The sequence below is a fragment of the Rhinopithecus bieti genome, unplaced genomic scaffold (assembly GCF_001698545.2).
Source record: "Rhinopithecus bieti isolate Rb0 unplaced genomic scaffold, ASM169854v2 scaffold_11964, whole genome shotgun sequence".
Lineage (NCBI taxonomy): Eukaryota > Metazoa > Chordata > Mammalia > Primates > Cercopithecidae > Rhinopithecus > Rhinopithecus bieti.
Genome location: NW_016807677.1, coordinates 7706314 through 7725486, shown reverse-complemented (window position 1 = coordinate 7725486; position 19173 = coordinate 7706314). Strand labels below are relative to the sequence as shown.

The 19173-nt window shown below is 39.9% G+C and overlaps 1 protein-coding gene across 1 annotated transcript in view; it reads left to right on the top strand.

Moving 5' to 3' along the window:
* The first annotated feature begins 239 nt into the window (after positions 1 to 239).
* Positions 240 to 19173, top strand: part of POU2AF2 (POU class 2 homeobox associating factor 2) — a 40956-nt gene continuing 22022 nt past the window's right edge. The window contains exons 1-2 of the mRNA XM_017883017.1: positions 240 to 328; positions 10662 to 10771. Of these exons, the coding sequence (XP_017738506.1) occupies positions 319 to 328; positions 10662 to 10771 (120 nt within the window). The 5' untranslated portion in view covers positions 240 to 318. The remainder of the gene's footprint in view (positions 329 to 10661; positions 10772 to 19173) is intronic.

The following is a 19173-nucleotide window of genomic DNA, read 5'->3' as shown; positions in this document are numbered from 1 at the left end:
TAATAAACTTTTAAGAGAGTTTGTTCCTAATGGAAACCCATTCGTGGGGAATCAAAATCTTCATGGAAGGGGAAAAGTACCTTCATATATCATCTACATTGAGGATGCAAATTGTAGAGAAACACACACCAAAGGATTTGCATTTAATCAAATCTAGAGCAAGACATTTCAGAAGCATCACTACCGTGTGTAGAAGGCTTTCCCACCAGGGTCAGGCTGAGCTTTCTAGGAGACCAGGACCCCTTACCAAGGAGTGAACACCACTCACAAGAAATTCTGCACTGCTGTTAAGAAGAAAACCCACCAGAAACATCCAGAATGGAAAGTGGTAAGTCAACGTCAAATTATCATAATTTTAAAACTTTAATCCTAATTTTATTTTGATAACACAAAGTCATAACATAAAACAAAGATTAAGGAGAAATCTCCTAACTCTGGCCTAGAACATATAAAAATATAAAACACAGATCAAGGACTAGCTATTTAGAACTCTTGGTAACATTTTCCTAATTCTAGTTACATTTAATTACTAACTGTTAGATTTTGTTTTGCTTCATAGAGTTTACAGAGATATTCTGAAAGATCAACTCAATTGAACATTATTTTCATAAAATGAGGACTTGAATATCAAAGCATTCTTTTCAATATATAGTGAAATTTTATGTTAACAATTTTCAGTAAGCTCTCAACTATAGAGAAAGTGCAGAAGAAGAATTCACATTCATATAGAACCTGAAACATCTTTTATTCATGCATCTTGCTTTAGACTTTTAAGGCTAAGAAGCGAGGTCATTCTATTTACATATGATAAGGAAGAGTCTGAGCTGTTATTTCATGAATTCAAACTGCATATGGATCTTTCCCCGGTTGTTCATTCTGGGATACAAATGTGAATGGTCAACAGAGAGCAAAGCCCACCTGTTCAGGAACAAATTTAAGATTGAAAACGTCAGCACTTTAAATGTTAACAAATGATGACAGCGGGGACATTTCAAATATGCCTTGTAAAGTACCTTAAAAGAAAAATTAATATTTTTTAAATGCCATCATTCTTCAAAGTCTGAACTCAAAAGATAAGAAGATAGAAAGAGCCCTAAGAGCATCTATCTTCTGCAGCATAAAATTGGTTATTAACTGTGGCAATTTTAAAAAATTAATAAATTGTATTGTGTATACTTGAGATTCACAGCATGTTATCATATACATAGATAGTAAAGATGGTTACTATAGTGAAACAGATGAATACATCTATCATGTCACTTAGTTACTTTTTTGTGACAAGAGCATCTAAAATCTACTTACTTACAAAAATCCCTAATGCACTGCAATGTTCTTAACGATAGTCCTTGTGTTGTACATTAAATCTCTAGACTTTCATCCTATATATTGGCTACTTTGTATTTTCTGATGTACATCTCATTTCCTCCCCAACCCCAATCCTACCTATGGTGACCAGTTTTATTCTTTATATATTTGACCTTTTTTCCCCCTAGATTGCACATGCAATATTTTGCTTTCCGTGTCTGGCTTGTTTCACTTAGCATAATGTCCTCCACTTCCAACCAAGTTGTGGCACATGGCAGGATCTCCTTCTTTTTAAGTCTGAATTTTATATATTCATACACACACACACACACACACACACACACACAGACATCATATTTCTTTATTCATCCATCAACAGATGGCTGTTTAGGTTGTCTCCGTATCTTGGTTATTGTGAATAATGCTGCAATGAACATTGGAGTACAGCTTTTTTTACAAGGTGTTAATCACACCTTCTTTGGGTATTGGATTCAACTATGAAGGTACATTGGGAGGGGTTTGTGGATACCTATGGTGTGGGCAAATCAAACGTCAAAATATCCTAATATGTTAACTGATTTGACCTTGCATCTTTAAAAGTTAGTCTTTATTTTAAGTTTAAGACTTCATAAATAGGCCAGGTGCAGTGGCTCATGCCTGTAATCTCAGCACTTTGGGAGGCTGAGGTGAGCGGATCATGAGGTCAAGAGATCGAAAACATCCTGGCCAACATGGTGAAACGTCGTCTCTACTAAAAACACAAAAATTAGGTGTGGTGGCACACGCCTGTAGTCCCAGCTACTTGGGAGGCTGAGGCAGGAGAATCGCTTGAACCCAGGAAGTGGAGGTTGCAGTGAGCTGAGATCGTGCCACTGCACTCCAGCCTGGTGACAGAGCGAGACTCCATCTCAAAAAAACAAACAAACAAACAAAAACAAAAACAAACAAACAAAAAAAGGTTTCATAATGTGTATTATTTTCTGCTTAATAAGGGATGCCCCCAGCACCAGAGCTGGTACCTGAGCCAGACGCTGACCCAACACACTATATTGCCATTGCACTGTCCAGGACCTGATTCTTGGCATTTCCCTGACAGGCAGAGAATGGTCAAACATAGATCCATCCACCAACGACCCATTCAGGATTTTAATTCTACTCTGTCTTGAATGACAGTGTAGCTACATTCCAGTGTCACGAGGGACTATAATTCAGAGAGACATTCTCTACCATCTTAATTGTGTCGTTGTCCATCACGTAACTCAGAATATAAATTCTTTATTTCTAAAGTTATGGGATGATTTTGCTTTTTCTTTCTTTGTCTTTGTTTGAACTATCTCTTTATTCCCTTACGTAAAGTCACAAACCCTGCTTAAAACATTAAATAATTTAAAACAGTAACAGGTACCTCGGAGAATGTCATCAAAATAGTAAAATAAGAAGGTGCCTTGAGTGCCATAAGTGTATTTGATAATTAACAACTAAAACAGTTTAAAAATCACCTGCATTTTAAATGATAAATTGATTTCAGAATATGTGTTTGATTTGATGGAGAAAATGTTTAATTTTGAAAAACAATCTTAAGGTAACATCACCATTAAATCTACTATGGACCAAATTCTTCATCATTAAAGTAAATGAGAAGAAGGAGATGACGTGACTGAGACAATTTGTTGCATGGACACAAACACAGTCCTACAGTGCAAAAAAAACAAAACAAAACATCTTTTCCAAATTCTAAAGGATGAGTTGATTCCTATTAAATTTGCCTGTGCTTTCTTTCCGGAAGCACATGTCTTTGTTTTCTTAACAACTGACCTGAATGTAAGTTTGTATCTAGAGTATTTGAATAAAAACTCTTAAGCTCTCCTGGTGTATGCAGGTGTGGATTCTTTAAATAGACACAATGCAACAAGGGAAAAATGTTTCGAAGTAGGAATCCTGGTAAATTTTTAAACTCTAAATATCATTCCTCTCAAAAAAAAAAAAAAAAAAAAAAAGGTGGGAAGGTGGGAGGTGGGATAGATTGTGAAACTTTCAGAATTCTCAAAACATGAAGAATACTCAGCATGATATTTTAAAGAATTTGTACCAGTTTCCATTGCTTTGTTCAAATTTACTTTAATTCACCTTTTGTGCTGTTGCAAAATGTAAGCACTCACTTACCTGTACCCCTGCTTCAGAGCTCGGTTATCCCATCAGTCCTGGTTTGTTACTACCCAAACTCCCATGAAACCCCAGAGAAAGATTTCACCCTCACCTCTTAGGAAACTGCTCTTTCCCATTTTTCTAAAGACCTTCACCTTTCCAGACTCCACGGTCTTTCTTACCTTCGTTTTCCTCAACTTCTCTAAGGCATTTCTTTTATTTCATAAGTATTTGTTGAGCACCTACTAAATACCAGATACTTGACACCACTGAGTATTCCTTTCTCTCTAACGCTCTTTCATTTTCCTGATGCTACTACTCTGGTACATTCCTACATTTCTGGTCTCTCCTCCCTGCATGCCTCTCCCTTGAAGTCTTTCTCTGTCCCCTCTTCCCCTGGGTAGCAGAATGGTAGCATTTCCCAAGGCTTCAGGCTTGAATTTCTACTCTTCTCTTGCTACAAAGTCTTCCTTGGAGAACTTTACTTTCTTAGCTTCAATTACCATAATTCTAAAGATGCTTCTTAGATGTACAGTTTTTACCAGGTCCAGGTTCTCATATCTCCAGGATATTTTTATTTTTTATTTTTTCATGTCACCACAACCTCAAAGTCAACATATTAAAAATTGCACTCTTCTTCCCCCGTCAAAACCGACTCTTTCCCCAACCTTCTTGACTTCTGTTATTCATCATAGCGCTGTTTTTTGGTGTGTGTGTGTGCATGTGTGTGTGCGTGTGTGCGAGTGTGCGCATGTGCATATGCGTGCGTGTGCGCATGTGTGTGCACATGTGTGTGCATGTGTGCGCATGTGTCTGCACGTGCGTGTGTGCACTCATGTGTGTGCGCACGCATGTGTGTGCGCATGTGTGTGTGCATATGTGCCTGTGGGTGTGCATGTGTGTGCGTGCGTATGCACGTGTGTGCACGTACACGTGTGTGCACATGCATGTGTGTCAGCATGCATGTGCGTGTTTGTGTGTGAGCGTGTGTGCGTGCGTGTGCATAGGCATGTGTGTGTGCGCATGTGTGTGTTCGTGTGTGTGTGTGGTGTGTGCACGTGCGTGTGTGTGTGGTGTGTGGATGCGTGTGTGTGTCCATGTGTGTGTTTGCATGTGTGTGTTTGCGTGCATGGTGTGTGTGTGTGCATGTGTGTGTGTTCATGTGTGTGCATGTGTGGTGTGTGTGCATGCGTGTGTTGCGTGTGTTTGCGTGCATGGTGTGTGTGCGTGTGTGTGCATGTGTGTGCATGTGTGGTGTGTGCACGTGCGTGTGTGTGTGCGTGTGTGGTGTGTGTGCGTGCGTGTGTGTGCGTGTGTTTGCATGCGTGGTGTGTGTGCGTGTGTGTGTTGTGTGTGCGTGTGTGTGTGTTTGCGTGCATGGTGTGTGTGCGTGTGTGTGGTGTGTGTGCGTGTGCATGTGCGTGTGTCTTTTCCCTTGAAAGGTCTCTTAAATATGTCCTTTCCTTGTCATTTCCAGTGTTTCTGACTAACCTCCGTTTTACCATTTCCCACCCTCTCGGTTTTCTCATCCCCAGCCCATTCTCGAATCTACCCTCAGACTGAACTTCCAAAAAATATAAGAGCCATAATACTCTTCTGTCCAAAAAATTTAGTGGTTTCCATACCTTACAACATAAACTGTAAATTTTTGCAGCCAACTTTTTAGACCTTTAACATGTCCATTATTTTCAACCAAAACAAATGTTTTCAACAAATATTTACTGAAAGCTTCCTGTGTTCCAGGCACTAGCACTTGGGATGCATCCATGAGTAAAAACAGGCAAAGCCCTCACTTTGTGGAGCTTACATTCTAGCAAGAAGCAGACAGACAATAATAAATGTACTCCATAAGGAAATGACATAGGACATAATAGAGTGGCAAGTGCAGCACAGACAGAAAAACTAGAGTAGAGTAAGGGGATCAGTTATATTTTCTGGGGAGGATGCAACTTCAAGTATGTTCTCCTTGAGAAGATGACATTTGAGCCAAGACTTGAAGGAGACAAAAGCATTTAACCATGTGGATAATGGGGAAAAGAGTACTCCAGACAGTAGAGACAGCCAGTGCAAAAGTCTTAAGGCAGAAGTGTGCTTGGGGCACTTCGGAAACGCTGGGGTACAGTAAGCAAGGAGATGAGTCTTAGGAGATGAAACCCTGTTTCAGGGAATAGGGTCATGTAAAGTCATTATGAGGACTTCGGTTCTTCCTGTGAGTGTCATGGTGGACCACTGTAGGGTTTAGAGCAGAGCAGTGACACAGTTGAACTTGCTTTTTCCAAGGATCACCCTGTCTACTGTGTTGCAACTAGACCAGGGCAGGGTGAAGGTGGAAGCAGGAAAACCAGTTGGAAGGCTGCTGCATTATTATAGAAATTGCAGTGGATGGAGCCTGGATATTAGCGGAGAAGTAAAGAAAAGTCAGCAGACTCCGGATATATTTGTAGGTAGCACCATCAGGAATTGCTAAAGAATAGACTGTGAAAGATGAGAGAGAGGAGCTTAGAATGACTCTATAGCTTTGGGACTGAGTGACTCCAAAGACGGGCTGCCATCAACTGAGATAGGAAAAGTTTCAGATAAAACAAATGTGGAAAGGAAGAATGGAGTTCATATTTGGACGTGTGGAGTTTGAGATGTCTACTAGACATCCAAGAATAGATGGATATCCAAGACTAAAGTCTACATCTGGGCTGGAGATACCCATTTGAAATGCAATTACATCTATATGGCACTTAAATCTAGTATCTCCAACTGTACTCATTCCTTACCCCTGCACACATCGTTTCTGCTTTCTGCCTCTTTGTTCTTGCTCACAGATGCCTGCTGTCTACAAGGCTGTTCTCCTTCCTCCTAACCTGTCCACATGCTTCTCAATCCAGCCTGTCGCATCCCTTCCCACAAAACTTTCATCAACAATCCAAAGTGTACTCTTCCCCCTCCCCTGCTCTTTCACACGTGAATGTCTGATTTCTCTCACTAAAATAAGATCTCTTTGAGGACATCTGCTATATGTTCTAAAGTTATTTTGCATCCCCTGTGGCATATAGCCCCATGCTTTGCACTAAGTCGGTGCCAACTGGTACATAAGACTGATTGTTTCATGACAAAACTTCAGAAGTTTTCATCTGGATATTTGCCATCTCATGAACTTTATTCCTCTATTAATCACCATGTGGTTATTTGTTAAACTTATTTAGAATAGGTGTATTTCCCCTAGGCTTTTTGGCATACACATAAAGTATAGATTGCTAATTCAGATTAAAATCATCAATTAAAAAGCACTTAAAAAAAAAAACCAAGGCAGAGACAGTCTGCAAATACACAAAGGATCCAGCCTGGACCTCCTCAACTCCCAGGCCCTCCTCCTTCCCAGAGCTGTCTAAGTCCACACCAACCTCAGTAAGTCAGACACTCCCCTTCTTGCTCAGCCAGGACTGTGTAGATTAGAGTTGACCACCCCACCTCCACAGGAACCTTCTAAAGGCCTTACTCATATGTATATCTTGGTTCTCCAATGTCAGAGAGCATCAGAATCACCTGGAAGGCTAGGCCCCACCCTAGGGTTTCTGATTCGGTACATTTGGAGTAGGGTCTGAGAATTTGCGTTTCTAGCAAGTTCCTAGTCAATGCTGATGCTGCTGGTCCAGGGATCACATTTGAGAATGACCAATGTATATTCTTTGACTTGTCTGTCTGGCTTTGACCCCTGCCTGGTTCTGCCTGGTTTGGAGTTGCTCTCCTACACCAGTCTGCTTGATATGCACTAGAGCTGTCATAGTCACTGGCCGTACCACCACCCCACCCACACCCTGACTTTCTGTACTTCAGTCTCAGAAGTTGAGGGTCAATTTGTGCCCTTGGCCTTAATTTCTTTCTGCCTTTTCGAGACCTCTTTCCATCATTTTGTCTCTCTCTTCTAAACATTTAGCCTTCCCTCTGTCCTGTTCAAATATTTTCAACTCTCTCCCACTCATAAATACATAAATAGATATAAGAACATAAGCAAACCTCTCCTTGACACCATAATTCTCTCTAATTATCATTCAATCTCTTGTTTTCCTTTCTCATTCAAACTTCAAGAAGAAATAGTCTCCCCTTCCTGTGTCTGCCTCCTCCATTGACATTATTATCTGCCTTCCAGCCACCCAACACTTCTGAGTTACTCTTGGTAAGCTCAATGCCAACCACTGAATTGAAAGCAAGAGATGTTTTTCTGTCCTTATCTTCCTGAACTACTCTGTTGCCTCTGACTTTTTTTCTTTCTTTCTTGAAATCTCTTCCCCAGATTTCTAGGATGCCTTATGCCCCTGGTTTTTCCTGTTTCTTCTCCAATTAGTCTTCCCATATCTTCTTCATAGGGTTCTCCTCTCCTCCTCTGACAACCATTCAAATGTGATGTTCCCCAGGCTTCCATCTTTAATCATTTAGTCCAGAGCTTCCAAACCTGTGTGTTGGAAATCAGTGTTATAGGCATTACAAAGATACTGATCCTCTCAGCTCTTGGAAGTAGACTGGCCTGTTCACCTCAGTATGCCAGGTGCTCATTATTCTTTTCTATGTGTGCCACCATGTGACTTCATCTTTCAATCACTCCCCTAAGGGATTTCATCCTCTTTCTTGGTTTCATTACCATCCACATCACGATGGTTCTGAAACTTACGTACTGAGAGCAATTCCATGGTGCAGACTTGAGCTTCACCTTTGAATCTTCTTCTCTCTTGTGTTTAAATAATGTTCAAACCTGTCTGATCCTTGCCCTCCCATCCACCAGTACTCAGACCCCATTTAGCTCTTGTCTGGATTTTTCTAGAACGCTCCTGACTGATCTTCCTGCAGCTTTGTGATTCCCAAAACCACCTTCCTCTCAGCTGCCAGAAAAGTCGATCTAAAATGCAAATGAAACCAATATCACTCTCTTTCTTAAAAGCCCCCAATGGCGCATTGCCTACAGGATGCATTCCAAACTTTTCCCTATACCAGAAACATCATAATTGACCCCTACTCATTTCCCCAGCCTCACTTCCTGCCACTTCCTCTTTCTGTCCTTGCCTCCAGGACTTTGCCTGTGCTGTCTTCCTGCCTATTTTGCCATCACCACACACACCCTACCTTGCTTTAAACCCCAACTCAGGTATCACCTTGTCTTCCCTGAGTCTCTCTCCCCCCTACAAGGAAGTGATGTGTTCTGGGTTTCTCTGACTATCCTAGGTATATTTCTGTTCTTGCAGTTAGCACGTTTGCATCACAATTATTTTATTTTAAAGTATTTCTCTCCCCACTAGACAGCCATGTTCTTTTGTATCCCCAGTTCTGACACACAGAAAACACTCAACAAATAATCGATAAATCAATGTGGCCTTAGGATTTTCCAAAAGTAGAGCATCACACACAATTCTGGAAGCAACATTTAGATTCCTTTGGAACAATCATAAGGTCAGTAAGCTTTAAATTTGAAGCTGATTTCAAAGAAGTATTTCAAGCTTCTTTAATTATAACATATATAGATCAAATCCTGTCAAAATTAGACCCAAATGATGATTCAAATAACTTTGTTTTGCTGAAATAAGGCTGCATGTGGCTTTACTTGAATTAAATAATACATTGTCTTGGAACCTGGATTTGTTTTTCTTCTTCATTTTGTATCGGTGTTTTGTATGAAGCTTGTTAGTTACATGTATGTCCTATTTTTGCCTTCTGATCCTCTGAAGACAGCTAAGAAGAGGTGATCATACCCATTTTACGCACGAGGAAAATGGAACTGAGAGATTATTATTGTTCCAAGCTAGTGACTAATGTGTAGTTGTGATTACCAGCAACCTCTTTCCTCCAATGCACCATACTACCTCTGGTTGTAGCTTTCATTTCCTTTCTTCCTTCTTTTCATTCTTTTCGAGTCAATCTTTTCAGTCATTTTTGAGTCATTGCATTGAGTCAATGCAATTTGACTCATAAATGAAATATATTCTAGAGTATCTACAAATTCAACCAGATTAGAGATTAATTTTGGTTATGTGCCTCATACATACATTTGTTTTTATATTCTGCCATATACACTGATACTGAGTTCTGTACCAGCTGAATTTGCTGGTAAGCCAGCAACACCTCAACTATAATGGATTTAATTTTAATTAAATGGAAGTTATCTAACCTACTACAGAACAACAATTATAGAGTTAGAAAACATCTTAGAATTCCTCTAGTAGAACCACTAATTCGGTGCATAAACATTTTCTAGAATAGGCCAAACAAAAGATTCTCTTATTATTTCCTCACCATCCTCAGTAATAAGGTTCTCACTATGCCTAGAAGCAAGGCTATCAATTTTAGAACTTTGGAGAAATGTTTTTCTCTATAGTCTGTTATCTCTCTGTAATTCCCTCATGATGAAAACAGCAAATTTTTCTGGTTGTTGATACTACAAACTGACCTAAGTCTGGATTCCAGCTCTATTGCTTATAAGCTGCTATGAGACCTTGCAAATAATTTAGTCCCAGACCTCAGTTTCCTCATCTGTAAAACAGATCAAATGAAGTAATACATGTAAATTACCAAGCACTACAATGTCTTCAGTAAGTGAATATAGTAAGTGCTCAATAAATATCTGTTAAATGAATGAATGATTCCTTATTTATCCTCTGCCTTATTTCAAAGCAGTAACTCCTCATGTTGAATCATCGATTTTCAAAAACAAAACATATTTATTTCATGCAGTAAACCAATAACAAACAACTTTCTTCTTAAGAACATTATCTTCTTAAAACTCCTGTTGACCTGCTCACTCCCAGCAGGTATAATAGGGCAGGAATACTGTTATGCTGTAACCTGAATCATACAAATCTAACTTCTACCTCATGCATTTAGAAGCATCATTCCAAGTTGCAGCCAATCCTTAGTCTTGTGATTAAAGCATAAATTGTAAACCTTGACAGAGTAAATCTTGACAAATCAGAGTTCAAGGAAGGGACTTTGAAGAGCTGTTGTGTAGATGATGGAATGGTGTTTCTGTCACTTGTAGAGCTTAGATGAGTCTCTATCAAAGACTAAGAGACTGGGCTCTATTGAAGCCACTCTATCAAAGCCACTTCAAATCCAAGAATTCTAGCATTCTATCAAGAAAATGACATCACAATGATCAGCCCCTAAATACGTCCTATGGGAGGTTAACCTAATGATTCCATCCACATTTGTTGTGACTATTCCATTTGCTTAAGTCCCAGGAGACCACAGCAAACGAGTGTATCAAGGCGTGAGAGTGAAGCATACAGTCAAAGATCTCCTGGCTGAAAAACGATCCAGGCAGACAAGTAACTCAAGACTTAATGTAAGTTCCAATTTAACACATTCTGAGGTGCTTGCAGGTTCTCTCTCCTCTCCCTTTATCCACACACCAATCCCCCACTTTCTGGGTCTGATATTCTCAAAGCAAAGCCTTCCTTTAACTGGCATGCAGTACAGAATCACCCCATGACTGATGATCTCTCTCTCACTTAGTGGTGCCAGCATTTACACCTTAACTTACACTCCCTTTACTTCAATCTCATCCTAGTCTACTTTATGCTGGTTTTCATGCCCTTTTTGAAAGAGTTTTCATGTCTTTATTCATCTGCTATTGACTATATGCCCTTGGAAACAGAATTCCTATTCCCTTATAACTGGATGTCACGTAAATCACAGTCAATAAATGCTGGTGCTCCTCCTGACTGAGAAGCCTGTGGAGTGAAGGAACACCAGTAGAGAGGGGCCCTGGCCCTTGCCGGGAACCAGTCATGTGGCCCTGGGAAAGTCACTTTACTCTTCTGGGCCCAATATGAAATGAGTTAGGCAAAATGACCTCCGGGGTCCCTTCCAGCTATAAATATCTCTGTTATTAAAATTATGGCATGTCTGTTAGCAGCCAGCAGGAGCACCAGGAGCTCTGTGATCTTACTGGCTGGCTACTGTGGTTCACGGCAATTAAAAGATGATGTATCCTGACTTTTTCATTTCCCCAAGCCATGGATTACCAAGGGCTTGGTTGGTGGGAATAATACTCACCTTCATCCACATAATTGTTATTCTAAACCCAACAGAGATAACTTAAAAAAAAAAAATCTTCTCTGTAACATGCAAAATCAGATTTTAAAATCCTAGCAGGAGACGTTCTGAGTCTAAAATCTTCATCTGCCATCCGTGTCTTTATAAATAGTTCTACTGTGTACCCCAAATGTTTAAGTAGTTACATCAGATCTCAGAAATGATTTTAGAATGGCAATATCATTTGGTTACCAAGATCAACATATAAACACCTATTCTATCAAGTAAAATATAATCACATGAATGTCAGGCATTTGTTGGCACCAGCTGGGTGCAGGGCATGACAGCCGATGACCAGAAATAAATGAGGCAACCATGTCCAGTACCTAGTGCAGGGGCTGATACACAGCAGGTACTGGTTCTTCCAGCATGTCTGCTGAGAATGTTGGCACCATGTTCAGCTCTGCTCCAAAATCAAACTCCTGGGACATGCTTCAAATGAACGTTCAATTTCCTCCCATCCAGGAACAGCTTTTATTGCATATTTTATGTTATCTTTTCTTTTTTTTTTTTTTTTTTTTTTTTTTTTTTTTTTTTTTTTTTGAGATAGAGTCTCACACTGTTGCCCAGGCTGGTGTGCCGCGGTGCAATCTCGGCTCACTGCAACCGCCGCCTTCCAAGGTCAAGCGATCCAAGTGATTCTCCTGCCTCAGCGTCCCAAGTAGCTGGGGTTACAGGCGCCTGCCATCACGCCCGGCTAATTTTGTTTTTTTTTTTTATTTTTAGTAGAGACGGGGTTTCACTATGTTGGCCAGGCTGGTATCAAACTCCTGACCTCGTGATCCGCCTGCCTCAGCCTCTCAAAGTGCTGGGATTAGAGGCGTGACCCACCACGTCCGGCCATTATCCTTTCTTTTAAGTCACCACTTCTCTTCTAGTTAAACAAATGGAGCTTATCTGCTACAGAGAAATCTGAAAAATTGGCTCCTTGTCTGCTCCTAGTTCAGTGCTTCTCACAGTGCCTGCTCAGAATCACCTGGGGTGTGTGATAAAAATATCAATACAGCAGGGCACAGTGTCTCATGCCTGTAATCCCAGCACTTTGGGAGATTGAGGCAGGCAGATCACTTGAGGTCAGGAGTTCCAGACCAGCCTAGCCAACATGGTGAAACCCCATCTCTACTAAAAATACAGAAATTAGCCGGGTGTAGTGGTTCGTGCCTGTAATGTCAGCTACTCAGGAGGCTGAGGTGGGAGAATCATTTGAACCTGGGAGGCAGAGGTTGCAGTGAGCTGAGTTCATGTCATTGCACTCCAGCCTGGGCAACACAGTGAGACTCTGTCTCAAAAACAGTAATAATAATAAAAATAAAATATCAATCCAAATCTAGTCTCTTGAAAGAGAGAGAGAAGGAATTCAGAATCTACTTAAAATGAACCACAGCCTCAAGTGGAATCATATGGGTTACTTGACCACAGTAACTGCAACTAACATGAGACAGCAACTAAATTATGAAAGTTGATGAAAGTTTCAGGCAAACTGTCAATTGGAAAGACAAGAGTTGCATGTAAGGGTAATATCCACCATCAAGGAACAAACATGGTGTCTGCCCAGGGTGAATGAGTGTGTAATTCAAACCTTGTATCATTATCAATGCCTATATACAAATGATAAGGCACTATACCAGAGTTAGAGAAAAAGGAAATTTCCATTAAAGAGCATGAAGGCATATATCCAAATGGTGGATATACTTTTTTTCTTTAAAATTTACCTAATATGACTTCTTGCTCAAGATCTGTGGCTATCAAGTCACAGGTTTTGTTTCCTTTCTTTATTTTTTGGTGAGTTTTTACTTTTTATAAAATGAGACACTCTAAACTTAATTAATAATAAACCATATTATTTTATTTCATTTTAAAATACAGATCCCTGGACCTGTCCCATGTCTACTATTATTGGGTTGGAGCCAAGCCATGGTCATTGTATCATTTTTATACAAGCTCCTTGGGTGGTGCCTTTGCACATCATTGTTTGAGAACTTTGCCATAGAGCAAAGAGCAAGTGTCTAAGCCTCACATGTCACAGCCAAGGTTTTTAATCTCTCTTCAGATAAGAACTTGCTGAGCTCTTGCTATTGACCCAGTGACAATGGGTCTCTTACAGAGAAAGTGGATACAAGAAACATATATAATACATAGTTCATGCCACTGAACACCAAATAACCTGGTGGAAAAAAAAAATACTTACATATTTGAAAAATACAAGAACTTAGCAACCAAGCCCTAGACTAAATGCTGAAGACAAAATACCAGGCAGGATAGCCATATAATATGATGACTATAATAACATTTATGTAAGGACAGTTTAAAGTGCGCTTTCTCATGTGTTGTTGCATTTGATAGACACACTTAACCCTTGGATTGATATTTACACAGTTTCCCAGTTTACAGATGAGTGCATTGAAAACAAGAGAAGGGAAGTAATTATTTCAAAGCTGCACAATTTACAAGTAGCAGATGACTCCTAATTCCACATTCCTTTTTTTTTTTTTTTCTGAGACAGAGTCTCACTTTGTTGGCCAGGCTGGAGTGCAGTGGCATGATCTCAGCTCACTGCAACCTCCACCTCCTGGACTCAAGCAATTCTCCTGCCTCAGCCTCCCAATTAGCTGGGATTACAGGCGTGTGCCACCATGCCAGGCTAATTTTTGTATTTTCAGTAGAGACGGGGTTTCACCATGTTGGCCAAGCTGGTCTCGAACTCCTGATCTCAGGTAATCCACCCACCTCGGCCTCCCAAAGTGCTGGGATTACAGGCATGAGCCACGGCACCCGGCCCACATTCCATATTTAAAGGGAATGGCCAGTGGGGACTAGAGTAGAATAATCTCTGATACATGCAAACAAAAGGGTTTTTTTCAAAAGAAAATATACCATGTAGAGACAACTTCTAGAACAACAAAAGTACTCACTGGCTCTAACCATGGTAGTTATTCTCAGGCATCAAGTGCATAGATGGTATGAACTCACCCTTAACTTCCTGTCCCCATCATATTATCCAGCATCTCAACACTAGTAGCTTACACTCATCCTCACTTCACTGACTTTTTAAATTCAGACAATTAAATGCATAAAGTCCCAAAATGCAGTTATTTGGACTTTAGACATTTGCATGAATTGCCCTTACTGTCCACTTACTGATGTTTCATCCTCTCAACCACTACTCTAGATCTGTAAATCTCAAGGATATCATATGCATTAGTCATCCACTCTCAAGGGCCTATTTCTGTCCCTGTTGCAAACGCAACCCAATAAGAAAGAATCACGGAACATCATGTTATGGGAGACACTGTGGGGCTCTGATTCGATGGCTCATACTGAGACCACCTCCTCTCTTTCATACCAATGCACTAGGACACAATGATTCTCATATCTCAAGTAAGTTCAGTCAGAGAAGTTATTCATTAGACATGCTCAAAATTTGTAGCTAACAGCGTGAGTAATGACCAGTCAGAGGCCCTACCATATGGTTTACCATAAGCACATTGTGGTAGGTTAAAAAATGGAGCCCCAAGATCCCATGTCAAATCCCTGGGACCAGTGGGTTCTGCTTTATACGGCAGAATTTGTGGTTAAGTGAAGTATCTTTAGAAGAGGCCCTTATCTGGCATTATTTAAGCGAGCTCTCAGTATAATCACAAGCATCCACAAGTATCCTCCCTCACAAGGGGGAGTTTTGAGAGAGAAACACACACCAGGGAGAAGATACACAAAGGAAGAGGAGGCAATGTGACCACTTAAGCAGAGATTGGAGTGATGAGGCCACAGTTAAGGAATATCTACCAGCAGCCACCAGAAGCTTGAAAAGGCAAAGGCAAATTCTCCTCTAGAGTCTGATGGGCTCACAGCCCTGCTAACACCTTGATTTTGGACAGAATTCCAGAATTATGAGAGAACCAATGTTGCTAGTTTTAACCCATCCTGCTTGTGATAATTTGTTACAGCAGTCCTAGAAAACTAATACTCACATATTCTGAAAACTATGTCCCCCACCCCTCTGGATAGGCGTACTTCAGGAGGTATCTATTTGATGCCCAAATTGCTGCTCTTTTATTTGTGATGACACTGATAAACTTATACAAGACTCTGTTGATCCATTTTTACCGCAGTTTCCCTCATGAACATCTGTTTTTGATACCATGAAATGTTTCTCACATCTTTGCAGTAGGAACAAGAAAAAATATCCCTTGCATCAAAAGAGACTTTCACCAAAAACTAGAAATTAAAACCACTTCTATACATTTTAGCTATAATTCTGTGGTTTTACAACTATTGCTATGTATGTCTATTTTAAATAATGGCTTTTCTTTTTTCTTTCTTGAATTTTCTGTTATTCTTTACCACACTACTAGATCTTCTACTAAGATATATAAATGTGAGCCATTCACCACCATCTAGTGCCAAATACACACACACACACACACACACACACACACATATAAAGCTCTGATTGCTGCATTTTTTCAACTACACCATTTCAATTGAGTTCTATAAAAGCTAATCATTGAATTATTTTCAAATAACATCATAAAATTCAATAACCTCTTTATTATATGTAGAAAAAAAAGCAATAAGCCTAATAGCCACAATTTTTCAGCTTTGTTTTGAAAGTTGGTGAGTGATTTTCAGACCATCGTTCCTTTTAATCAAGTTTTTCTTAAGCTATCTTATGGATTTATTTAAAATTGTTGAATATACATCAGCTGGCATGAGGGGAAAACACGTAAAACCTGCTGTGTAGAAAAGGAAATCAGCTTGGAATTGAAACTGTTGGGGAGATGGGGAAGTGCCGTGTGGTATAGGGGAGGTTAAGATTGAGCCTAAGAATCAGGGTTTGGTGTTCCATTTATTTTGTTGATTTATGGATAAACTAACAGCTCTCTCGCTCTGCTCATTCATCAAAATGCTATAGCCAGGAACAATAAGAAAATAGACATGAAAGTTCCTTCAAGTTAATATCCTACATAAACCTAAGGAAAAATAAATGAAGATTTCTGCCTCTGTTTTTATAAGGTCTGAATTGAGGAGAATGTTAAGGAGAAATATCCCAAGTGAGAAACAGATTTGGATTATAACAGCCTTAATTTTTACATGCTCTACATATAGAAACCAAAAGTGAACTATTTCTACACAGCGTGACTCTTGCATGCAGATCTCAAGTTTTTGCTTTTCAAATCAGAATGACTTACAGTTATTTTCTTTCTGTACATTATCCTAAATTCTTACATTTAAATTTGCTTCTAAAATCTTGACACCAAGGGCATACAGGATAAAGCAATATTGTCAGCTGGGTTTCTCGGTTACTAATCTTTCCTAATTATTTTGGAGGGTTAATATTACAAGCAATGGAAAGAAGTATGACAATAGTACGTATTTGATGGGAAATTTTGGAGGAACAGAAGGTGAATAGGCACCATTCAGTGTGTTTATGACATAGAGCAATTGCCATAAAGTTGGGCAGACTCTAACTGTAGAACAGATGTGCATTGTCTTAGTCCCTAAAACCATCTGTCCTTCCAGCAGGACTGCTAGTTGGACCTTTGCTTAGTTCCACATTCAGTTGCTGCTTCGCTATACCAATCATGTGCACAATTCAGTTACCACCAAGTGTAAACATTGTGATGTCCAGATCTGGGATTTGCATTTGGACTTTTTGTGAAGTATTAGGAAGGAAAAATACATGCAATTGGAAGCTGTATATTCTATCATCTCAAAGTTTCTTTGATTTCCCTGAAACTTTGGGTAACACATCTCTCCTCTACCAAAAGAGAAGCTGCTCCTTCTTTAGTCTGTTTGAACCCCTCCTTCTGGCTGCACATGGTCTTGGGTAATTCTCTTCTCTTCTCTGAGCCTCAGTGTCCCTGTCTATAAAAGCGGAGAGTTGGGCTACGTGTCTAAGATTTCTCTAGCTTCTGTGTTTATTTTTTTCAAATAAATTTTACTGTGTATAACTGATGTTTGCAACATGACCCTTATGGGATACATATATGTAGCAAAATTGCCACTATAGTGAAGCAAATTCATATATCCGCATCTCATCAGCCTTGATTTATATATACTATACAAGTACAGACCAAAATTTATTCCCAAGTGGTCTGTTTTTTTTCATTCCAACCTCAAGTGTTCACTTTTTGAATCATTATTACTTACTGTTACTTAGTTACTTTTTGTGGCAAAAGCTGCTAACATCTACTTATTGAACAAAAATCCCTAATACAATTCAACTTTATTAACTGTAGTCCTCATGTTATACCTTTTATTGCTAGACTTGTTCATCCTACATAGCAGCTACTTTGTAGCTTCTGAGTTAATCTCAGTATTCACTTTTGAGATTTAAATTTTTTAATGTTTATTCCATTTATTTATCTTTGTTATTTTCATTATTCATACTTCAAATATTTCCATTTCTTTAAATATTTAAATCCTAATCTCATTGTTTAGGATTTAAAATAGACCCGAGTCTCAGCTTTTACCCGATTTGAAGCACCTCTGAGCTGATGTTTCAGATTACTCTGTTGTCTGGGAACCTACAGCACTTAGGTTTACTGAAGTTCTTTTTTTTTTTTTGAGATAGAGTCTCGCTCTGTCATCCAGGTTGGAGTGCAGTGGCGCGATCTTGGCTCACTGCAACCTCCGCCTCCTGGGTTCAAGCGATTCTTCTGCCCCCGCCTCCTGAGTAGCTGAGAATACAGGCAAGCGCCACCATGCCCAGCTAATTTTTGTATTTTTAGTAGAGACGGGATATCACCATATTTGCCAGGCTGGTCTTGAACTCCTGACCTTGTGATCTGCCCACCTCAGCCTCCCAAAGTGCTGGGATTACAGGCAGGAGCCACTATGCCCAGCCTGAAGTTCATATTCTAAGACACAGAAAACACAGCATAGCGAAGAGTTTGGGCTCTAGATCCAGATGACCTGAATTCAAATCCCAGCTCTGCCATTTGCCAACTGTGTGGTAACAGTAAAGTGACTTAACCTTGCTGCTAAAGGAAGATAATAACATCTACCTTGCAAGGTTATCCTAAGGATTACATTTAATATTTGCCAAGGGGTTGGCACATGGTAGGTGCTCAATCAATGCCATTGCTATTAAACACTCAACTGCATGTGAGGAGTGATGTTTGTTAGAATTCAAAACAATATAAGAAATTCATTGCCCTTAAGAAATGTACTGTTTAGTTAGGGGTAAGAAATTATAAGTGATTAAAAATAAAAAGATGGCTTTGCTCCAAGTGCCAAAAGAGTTGAGTGTGACCATCATAAACATGAGGGAGGTTCAGAGGAGGGAGAGAAAAGCATGAAGCAGATAGGTAGAAAAAGACTTATTGGGCCAGGTGCAGTGGCTCACACCTGTAATCACAGCACTTTGGGAGGCCGAGGCAGGCAGATCACTTGAGGTCAGGAGTTTGACACCAGCGTGGCCAACATGGTGAAACCCCATCGCTACTAAAAATACAAAAAGTAGCCAGGTATGGTGGGGTGCGCCTGTAATCCCAGCTACTCAGGAGGCTGAGGCACAAGAATCGCTTGAACCTGGGAGGTGGAGTTTGCAGTGAGGCGAGATTGCACCACTCTACTCCAGACTGGGTGATAGAGCAAGACGAAGGAAGGAAGGAAGGAAGGAAGGAAGGAAGGAAGGAAGGAAGGAAG